Consider the following 9,653-nt stretch of genomic DNA (forward strand, 5'->3'; position numbering starts at 1 on the left):
CATCTTCATACAGGAGCAGGAGGAGGATGCATTGCCATGCAAATTATTCCAGATTGCCATAGTTATTCTCACTTGCCTGCAGTGTGTAGCCAGACAAGAAATCCTGAGCACTGGGACTTTTCTAGTTGGTTGGTTTTCATTACAGCACAGCCCTGCACAACTGTTTCCTGTAATACCCTGTTAAAACAGCATACCTTGCAGCTGCTAGCTACTATTTCAAAAGCAGACATCTGTGTAGCTACATGGATTGGCCACATAAAACAACTCCTGTTTTGGCCTTGAATGACTCTTAAAATTAAGGGAGCATTGAAGTGTCACAATTCAAATGCATGTAAATGATGCTGTGGTGCAGACATAGTGTTTTTCAAAGCTGATGGCTTCTAGAGCTAACCTGCCTGTTTCTCTCCAATCCATGTAACTACTTAGTTTGTTAACAAGTAGAAAAGCAAGTTATTTTGCAAAATACAGCATTGCTTGCTAATAGCAGAAACGTGTCTGTTCTGGCTCCAAAATTCTGAGTTTGTTCCTCTCCACACAGCAGTAGTGAGATCTTTTTTATCTACCTGTTCCTCTCCATGGAGCATCAAGTATAAAGCAGCCATCCTCTTATTATCTACTGATGAAGAATTAACTAAACATTTGTTTGACATCATAAAGGAGCTGAGGCATATTTATGCTTCCTGCTACAGGGTGGGGAAAGCAGGTAACACACAGAACAAGGGCCTGGAGCTGTTTGTTCAAGTGATGCTGGAAGATGCAATAAATGAAGTTACAGCAATACGCTTGCAAAACACTTCTGGGCCTGTGTTTTTTCCTCAGCTGGAGAACACTTTTCAGACTGTTGTCAGCCCCATGTTTCAGTTTCCCCATTGATAAAAATGTAAAACATCCTTCCCAGTATACCAAGCAGAACCCCAGTAGAAACACCAATAAATCAGATTAAGCTGTACAACTCCCTCATCATCTCTTGTAATGTTTTCACTGGGTGTTGGGCAGCAACCGTCAATTCTTTGCTTTTTTCTCTTGGCTTGCTTACCACTTCTAAAATAGTATGAGGCCAGTGTTGGGCTCCACGGGTTTGCTGGCATAGCTGTGTCAGCTTGGATTGTGAACTGTCCCCTCCTGGCCAAGGCTGCTGGGCTGGCAGCTCAGTGCAGGTGCAGCTCTGTCAGCAGAGGCACCTAAATTCAGAGATGGCATTCTCTCCTCTTTTCTGTCGACTGCCTGTATTGCCTTTGGAGAAAGTAGTGTATTTCCAGTCTGTTTGAAGTCATGGGTATGCTGCAGAAAAAGAAAATGCTGTGCTGACATCAGCTAAAATATTTATGTATGCGTGTGTTTGGAATAAAGTGGGAAGATTTTTTTCCTTTAGCTGAGTTGTACTTAGGGAAGCAGGCACTGATGAAACAGCAGCCCAAATAATTTTGAATTGTTTATCATAATTAATGCACATCAAAATTGGCACATGTAGCTTATAAAGAAGATGTTTCTGTCTGCGTTTGGTTTTCTGGATATTTTTTTTCTCGATTTCACATACAATGCTGTGAACTAGGATGACCTGATTTTTTACTGTCCAATATGAGAGATAGTATGAATCTTCTGCTAGGGGTTATAGCTGTTGACAGTGAGAGATCTTCTCATCTAAGGTGTCATCAGTAAAGAAGGTTAGTGGGACACTGGAAAGCTGCTTTCTTACCCAACTGTGTTCCCAGTCAGATACTAGGCTCTTGCTATTATTTCAGTAGATGGTGTAATCATGTTTCTCTGTATATTAGACAAAAATGGGTTCTGGAATCAGTCCATGTTGTTACCAAAGCAAAAGGTGTCTCTGCATTTGGTTTTCCCTCCAGTGGATTGCCCCCCCAGTCACAGCTCTGATAGCTAACAACCAGAAATATTTTGTGGTTTTGTGTGTTGCTACTTGTACAAAAAGATTTCTCTGGTTTGCAGAGATATGACCTTTGCATGCCCTTCAAGTTGCAATTTCTGAAAGACAGAAGAGATTTACTCATTGAAACTTGAAACGTGACACCTATGACTTACTTTTAACCCTTCAAGAAGAACTGAGTTTTAAGAAAAGATTTGCCCCATTCAGCAGATTTTTATGACACTCCATCCACATCAGTAGGTTGGAAAGATGAATGCATTGACTTGAATCATTTTGAGGTTATTGATTTGACAGAAAAGGTATTAGTTTAATGCTTATATTACTTTGTTTGCAATTCTAATTTTTTTTTCTGTTCGTTTCCCACAGAAACGTTCCAGAGGTCAAGTGCTGTTCGACAAAGTGTGTGAGCATCTGAACCTTTTGGAAAAAGACTACTTTGGGCTAACATACAGAGACACAGAAAACCAAAAGGTAACCCACAAAACTCCATCTGGCCTCTGGCATGTGAACATCAGAGCTTCCCAAGACACTCCCCAGACAGTGGCAAACAATCCAGAAGTTGGTTTTATCTTCCTTGCCACATTGTGACTCCATTTCTCAAGAGCATCCGCTGTATTTCCCTGGCTTCCCTCTGTTTTGGCTATTTATGGCATGAATGAAGTAGCTGCTTCTCTTTCTAGTTTGATTTATTCCTTTGCTGCCATAGATGAAAGTCAGATTTACATTCATAGATACAGTACTAAACATATAATACTAAAATATGAGTTAATAATACTGTGGTTGGGACACAGATAACCTGAGGATGATTGACTGTTCCTGCTAGCTGCTAAGATAAAGTAAAGCTAGAAGTCTTGACTTTCTTTATCTTAACATTACTGTTGATTTGACTAAAAGACATTAGTCTTCAGAAGCAGTTGGTAGCAATAGTGAATCACATTCTGCCTGTCTGCATTTCAGCTTTAGTATGAAATAAGCTATGTATTAATGGTGTCATAGATGATCTCACATGCAGGTCATATGTCTGTATTTTGTTTTGGACATGTTATGGTGAGAGATTATCAAATGAAAATTTAAATAAGCTGCATGATTTTGACCTTGTAAGATAAATATTTTGAAAGAAACCAGTACAAAGCTTCCTAGTAATATGTGCAGCACCCCAGCAGAGCTCACCAGGTAAAGGTGTTGTGTGCTTTGTATGACCTGAAAGGTCTTCCCTGAAGGAACTGTGTAGCTATTACTACTTTTTTAGCTGTTTATGTCTTGTGAGAACTATAGTTGTATTTTCTAGGTTTCCCTTTCTATTATATATAGTACAAAAGAAATCAGTCTTTTTGTCTCGCTTTTCCCCTTTCTTTACAGACCTCTTTGTTTCTGATTCAGAAAATCAGTTAAGCAGACATTTGGTCCATGCCAGTGCAAGATAACACTTTAGCATATGCTTAGTTTTGAGTTGTGATAAAAGCTAGGCAGATGTCCAAGTGCATTTCCAGATAGGTGTGCTTTCCTGTACTCAAAAGAGAAGAATGGATTCATTATTAGCAGGTGGATTAGAAGCACTACGCATTTATAGATCACCAGTTACTTTACAGAGCTAAACAGTTAAATGAATAACTACCTGTCATGACATTTATTGATCAATAACATGAATATTTTTAATGTCAACGTATTTAGCAAGTCACCTCCATCCTCTGCCACTTCCAGCCAGACAACATATGTGCCCATATTACATGTCATCTTTGTAAAAAGAAATCCTGATGCATCTTCAGTTTCTTGGTGCGTAGTGTCCTTTTGTGCTCAGCAATAGCTGGAGTTGTTCAGGCTCGTGTTTTGCACCACAAACTGGGTTTGGACAGCTGCAAACTGGTTATTTTTGTTGGGGAAAGATTGTTGTGTTCTGCTTGTTTGATATTTCTTTTAGTGTTTTGGGTTTTTTTGTTGGTTTTGTTTCTCTGATACATTTGTTTATCTTTCTTTGGAGAAAGTGGAACTTTCCGAGGGAAAGTGAACTTTTTGTCCTGGGCTGTGATGCATTTTAAATATTAATTTGAGCTCAAGGCAGCAGTGGCGCTAAGAGACCTTAAGCTGCTGTTCCTCCTCCTGAGGAATTGTGTCTTCCTCTTGGCATCCATGGAGTACTAACATATCACTGGGATAATTCCCCACCTCCTCGATGGGAGTTTTGTCTGGTATGGATGTGGTCAGAGGTGCTGTGCTTCTCCTCTAGTTTTTCCCAAAAAGCCCCTCGTGCCCATGCTGGGTTGCAAAACAGGTAGTGCCCTATGTTTATCCTCTGGCAAGGCTTTTCAGCCCTTCCAGGATTAGAAGGGCTGAAAACCTAACCAAATTTTAAAAAATCCCTTTATAACAAACTTGTCACAATTTTGTTTTCCTGGACGATACTCTGGAAAAAGATTTATGTGGGTTCGTTTTACCAATTTCTATTTTTACTTTATTATTTCAAACCATTCAACCCCTCAATGTCTGGGAAGGTTAATAAAAATCCTGCTTCTACCCAGGGCCACATCTTGAAAGTTAGTGTTATCCCTGCCTACTGCTGCTCCAAGAAGAAAGGGGTGGCAGACTGTCATGTGTTCTAGTGTGACTCATAGCACTGTTTTAAAAATAATATTTATTGTGCTTTCCTACTCAAATTGATAAAAGGAAACATTTTCTTTGCAGAATTGGTTGGACCCTGCCAAGGAAATCAAGAAGCAGATCCGAAGTAAGTTTGTTATAACTGCCCCCTTCTACATGTCTCCCCATGGCAACAAAGCCTATTTCACAGTCCTCTTTTGCATCCTCTCCCAAGTCTTTGGCAAAGGAATTACCTGCATCTTTTAGATATTTCACCCCATAATGAGTGTGAGCAGTTACTGAGGCTCATAACACATGAACTACTTGCATTGCTGGAAACAACTTGACATTTGCAGAGATGCAAAAACCTGAGGTTTGACATTAAGCAATGTAACCTTAGGGACTAGGCCATGTATATGAATTATTTCTTGTGTTACTGATATTTATATCATATCCAGGAACACTGCTCATGCCCCATACTGAAATTCTTCACTGATGCAAAGATAGCACCCTATCTAAAATATATTTCCTTTCTGCAGAAAGGAAGCTTGATCTTTGCTCCTGAAATGTTCACATTTGTTGGGTCAAGCCTGGCAAATGAATGCCTTCCCTCTCCAAGATTCACAGGGTTAACTTGTACTGGCTGGAAAATTTCCCCACTTCCTATGAGCAACCTCATCATTCCACCAGTATTATTTTCATTACAAGTACGTGATCTGCAATACAAAGTAATGAAAATTTGCCTTTTTTAAATCTTGTGAGAAGATGAATCTGGAGAGGAAGGTGCTTTAGACCTGAATGAATCGGGTTACACTGGTGGTCAGTACAAGTATATCAGCTCAGCTCCCCACCACAGATTTGAGATGCATTTAATATGTGCCCAACCATGAAACAGACAATGAAAGGTTGTGACAGTGTAAGATTAACCAGGGCAGAAGAGTCTCGTTCTGGACTTGAGGCAGTGGACAGTTGTATTTGCAGAAGATGACAGCAATAATTTGCTTGCTCCATACAATTCACCCCAGATGTTTAGAACAGGACAATGGTGGAAAAGTAGTGCTGTTACCCATTATGCTTTCCAAAACACACATATATAGTCCTGCTAAATGTTGTACAACACTCAGATATCTGTGATTCCACTGCAGACCACCAGGATTTCATCCCAGTGTTTGAGAAGGGGCCATGTGTGTGACCCTTGGTTCACACCCCATTAGTTATGACCCACTAACTTGTACAGTGTTAAGTTTTGTTAAACTCCTGTAAGTATGGAGTAAAGCCCTCTTAGTCTTAACCATCTGTGCTATATGATAGGCTTTATCATAGGTTTGATTTATTTTGTGTATGTCTTGGAATAGGTTTTTGGTTCTTGGCCCCTTCCATCTGTCATGGGACCAGGTGTCACCCACTGGCTCCATTCTCACCTTGGGGCTGGTCTACTCTCTGGTAGGACCGTGCCCTGTCCTCACTGCCAGCCAAATCTTCCTGCCACCAGCCTTTATGGCCCAAGAAAATGGAAACGTTCCTAAAATCAAGGACCCCAAAAGTCTTACCAAGAGTTGAAATCCTGATGGTAAATGTCAAAACTCTTCTTGTGCATTCATGGAATCATAGGGTGGTTTGTGTTGAAAGGGACCTTAAAGATCATCTAGTTCCAACCCCCATGCCATGGGCAGGGATACCTTCCTCTAGACCTGGTTGCTCAATGCCCCGTCCAACCTGACCTTGAGCATTTGAGCTTGTTTTCTCGGGTCTGTGGATGACCAAAGTGGATGGGGCTCTGCACAGGATGAATTTTCCCTGCTGTCTCTAAATAAATGCTCCCAAGGGCCGATTTTGGAGAACTGTAGAGTATTTCCAGGCAAGTAGACTTGTCCAGCATATAAGCTGTCTTACCAGAGAGTGCACCAAGTGCTTTTGGAGGTACATAGTTGCATGGTGCCCCTGAATTGAAGATCATGGGAAAACCCTATCCTGTCAGGTTTATAAGAAAGAGTCCTGTTTTTCACAGTGTACATGAGCTCTTCCTCAATACATGGCCAATGCAGACTTTTCAAGAAAGACCTATTTATTTCTAGTTAGATTTGTCCTTTGGCATCAATGCATTTCAGAAAATATAAGTGACATTACTTTGACTTTGGTTTCTGCACTACAGAAATACTATCATTTGTGTGGTAGAAGTAGATAAAAGAGGTATATGACACAACACAAGCCTCGGTGAAAGGTCTTGTTGCTGTAAAACCACTACGTTGCTTCTAAGAACACTGTGGTTTGGGGTTTTGTTACCACTTTTCATTTGCATTCAAGGCATGCACTAGTGTAACCTGTCCGTTTTTTCAGAATAGCTTTTATATTTACATACTATGTTCAGCTCTGTAAATCTAGCTATTCTTTCTTTACAACACTTAAAGCTAACACTCCAGAAATAACTTTGCCTGCTGTGGTGATGCAAACAAGTATCCATCCCATAAGTCACCTAAACTTACTGAAATAACTAAATAAGAATTCCCCAGTGCTATGTACTTTTTTTTCAGTCATGCTCTCTGTGTTTGTCCTTGCAGTTTTGTCTGGACAATAATTTATGTCTGCTGAAGACTGGAGCTATGTGCTGAGATAGCACTCTGAGAGGATGCTGTGAGCTGGTTTGGGCAGCTAGACCTCAGCACATCACCCTGCTCCAGAGCTCATTCATACCCTGGCTTGTGGTGTTTCCAGCACCACTGTGTTTTGGGTTATTGGTTTTTAAAGCTTGTTTGGGCTGTGTTTAGAGGTGATTACTTCCAGTAAACATTGTTTTCAGACTGAGGGATTTTTTTAGTGTTAGTAATAAATTGCTGCTCCCTTGGAGTCCTTGCTTCAGTGGAAATCTTACTAAATAAGAAAAGAGCTGTAAAATCTGATCTAATACAGTATCTTCAGAATCAATTGTGGAAAAAAAGAAACTAAATCCTGGTTTTATTAATAGGTTGGCTGGGGTGTCTTTAAGTCTGCTGGTGATCAAACAGCATGAACATCTCTGTTTGCACTTACAGTGTACTTTCAGTCAATCTGTGTTCTTTTCCAGGTGGTGCTTGGCAGTTTGCATTTAATGTGAAATTCTACCCTCCAGACCCTGCCCAGCTATCTGAAGATATTACCAGGTGTTTTAAACATTAAGTATCTTTCTAGAAGGGGCTCAAAATCTGTTCCTAGTAGTGTTTACACTCTAATTCAAGAAAAGTAATATTTTGTATTCTCATTGTATTTCTTTCTCCTATGAGCTTATGGAAAATATTTGACAGAAAAGACAGTGTGAACCAAGTCTGTCCTCTGAGCTATGAGGACTTTTGTGTAATCTAACCCTAAACCCCAGCTTTTTCAATATACATATTCCTGAGAATTGATTTTAATTTTCATGAAGGTGCCCGATGCCCATTTTTGCCAGTGGTAACAAGTTATTATTGTTAATAAAATCATAACTATGAAATGAAAGAAGTGAGATGATGTGATGGTTGAACCACCATACTGAATCCAAAACAGAGCACTGTACCAGCTACTAAGAAGAAATGAGCTCTTTCCCATCTGAAACCAGGATAGATGAGAATAAGCATGCATATAGACTTTGCATGTCATTTGACAAAGTAAGCAATTGATGTGCACAGATTAGAGAATGTGGTTGTAATGAATGGCTGCTCCCTGCTCTCCAAGTCACTTAGCTCTGCAACCTACATCTCTGCTCTCTGGTTTTGTATTCAGATTGCAACCACAGCCAAAAAAGTCCTTCACCTGGTGTCCTCCTTGGTATATGGCACAAAAACTTCTGAGCCATGACGAATTTTACACCATTAGCAAAATGTTCCCTAGGCCATTACAACATTTTGCAACCTGTGGATAATTTTAACCTTCACTGCTTTATGGACTTACTTGTTGCTTTTAAGGCAGTACAAAACCTTTAACCTAGATCAGAGGTCCCCTGTGGTAGGTACTGTGCAGAAAGGCAATGTGCCAAGAGTTCACACTTCAGCAGAGGTCTTCCAAAGGAAAGGATTGCTTTTTTTCCTCTTATCACTCTCAAATTTCCTCTGGGAATTCTGTGCCTTTGCCACCATACCAGAGCTCTTCACTTTTTTGTCTGCTTTCTTCTATCTGGTGAACCCTTGTGCTGCTTATCTCTGTGGTTTTAATAGCATTTACTGTTTCAATGTATTTTTGAGGAAGCATAACAGTTTGATAAAGAGACACCTTATGTTTTTTCAGTGAATTGGAGCTCAGCTACCCTTTAATGAACAGTATATGAGATTTTAAATTACTTTTTTCTCCTTAAAAGAATTTTCATGTAGGTATATATCTTAGTGATTTATCATAGAAATCTAATATGTTTAATGGGTATTTCTCCATCTAGGTCACTAAACAAATTAATAACCTATTATGAGATTTCTATACTGCTGTATAAAGATAAATTAGGTGTTGCTACTGATAAATTAGGCAAGGGCTTGTTTTTTTGTGGAGGTTTTGGTTGGGGGTTTGGTGGGGTTTTTTACAAAATTCTTATCATCCTTGTAAATGCCTGAAAAACTTTGTGCTTGGGAGCTGTCTGCAAATTAGTAGCAGAACTGAAGCCTCTTGTCAGTGCTCAGGCAGTGCTGTTTGGGGGGCAGTGGTGGAGGAGCACTGTCTAAGCCCCCTTGGTGCTTCATTGCAGGTACTACCTCTGCTTGCAGCTGAGAGATGACATCGTGTCAGGTCGGCTGCCCTGCTCGTTCGTCACACTGGCCCTGCTGGGCTCCTACACTGTGCAGTCGGAGCTCGGTGACTACGACCCGGACGAGTATGGCAGTGACTACATCAGCGAATTTCGCTTTGCACCGAACCACACTAAAGAGCTTGAGGACAAAGTGATTGAGCTGCACAAGAGCCACAGGTAAGCAGAGGGCATCAGTGTGAACTGTAGCCTGCTTCAGGTACTGTCCCGGTGCACAGAGTGGCTGAAGAGCAGCCAGGCAGAAAGGGACCTGGGAGTTTAGATAGACAGAAAACTGAACATGAGCCAGCAGTGTGCTCAGGTGGCCAAGAAGGCCAATGGCATCCTGGCCTGGATCAGGAACAGCGTGGTCAGCAGGACCAGGGAGGTGATTCTCCCCCTGTACTCGGTGCTGGTGAGGCCACACCTTGAATACTGTGCTCAGTTCTGGGCCCCTCAGTTCAGGAAGGATAT

General features: G+C 40.8%; 1 protein-coding gene across 1 annotated transcript in view; it reads left to right on the plus strand.

Moving 5' to 3' along the window:
• LOC103809633 (band 4.1-like protein 3) overlaps nucleotides 1-9,653 on the plus strand; it is a gene marked incomplete at its 3' end in the record, with an annotated part of 41,890 nt that overhangs the window by 21,756 nt on the left and 10,481 nt on the right. Inside the window, exons 3-6 of the mRNA XM_009082489.1 lie at nucleotides 2,255-2,359; nucleotides 4,568-4,610; nucleotides 7,524-7,599; nucleotides 9,141-9,359. Coding sequence (XP_009080737.1) covers nucleotides 2,255-2,359; nucleotides 4,568-4,610; nucleotides 7,524-7,599; nucleotides 9,141-9,359 — 443 coding nt within the window. The remainder of the gene's footprint in view (nucleotides 1-2,254; nucleotides 2,360-4,567; nucleotides 4,611-7,523; nucleotides 7,600-9,140; nucleotides 9,360-9,653) is intronic.

This window comes from Acanthisitta chloris, unplaced genomic scaffold, assembly GCF_000695815.1.
Source record: "Acanthisitta chloris isolate BGI_N310 unplaced genomic scaffold, ASM69581v1 scaffold11309, whole genome shotgun sequence".
Taxonomy (NCBI): Eukaryota; Metazoa; Chordata; class Aves; order Passeriformes; family Acanthisittidae; genus Acanthisitta; species Acanthisitta chloris.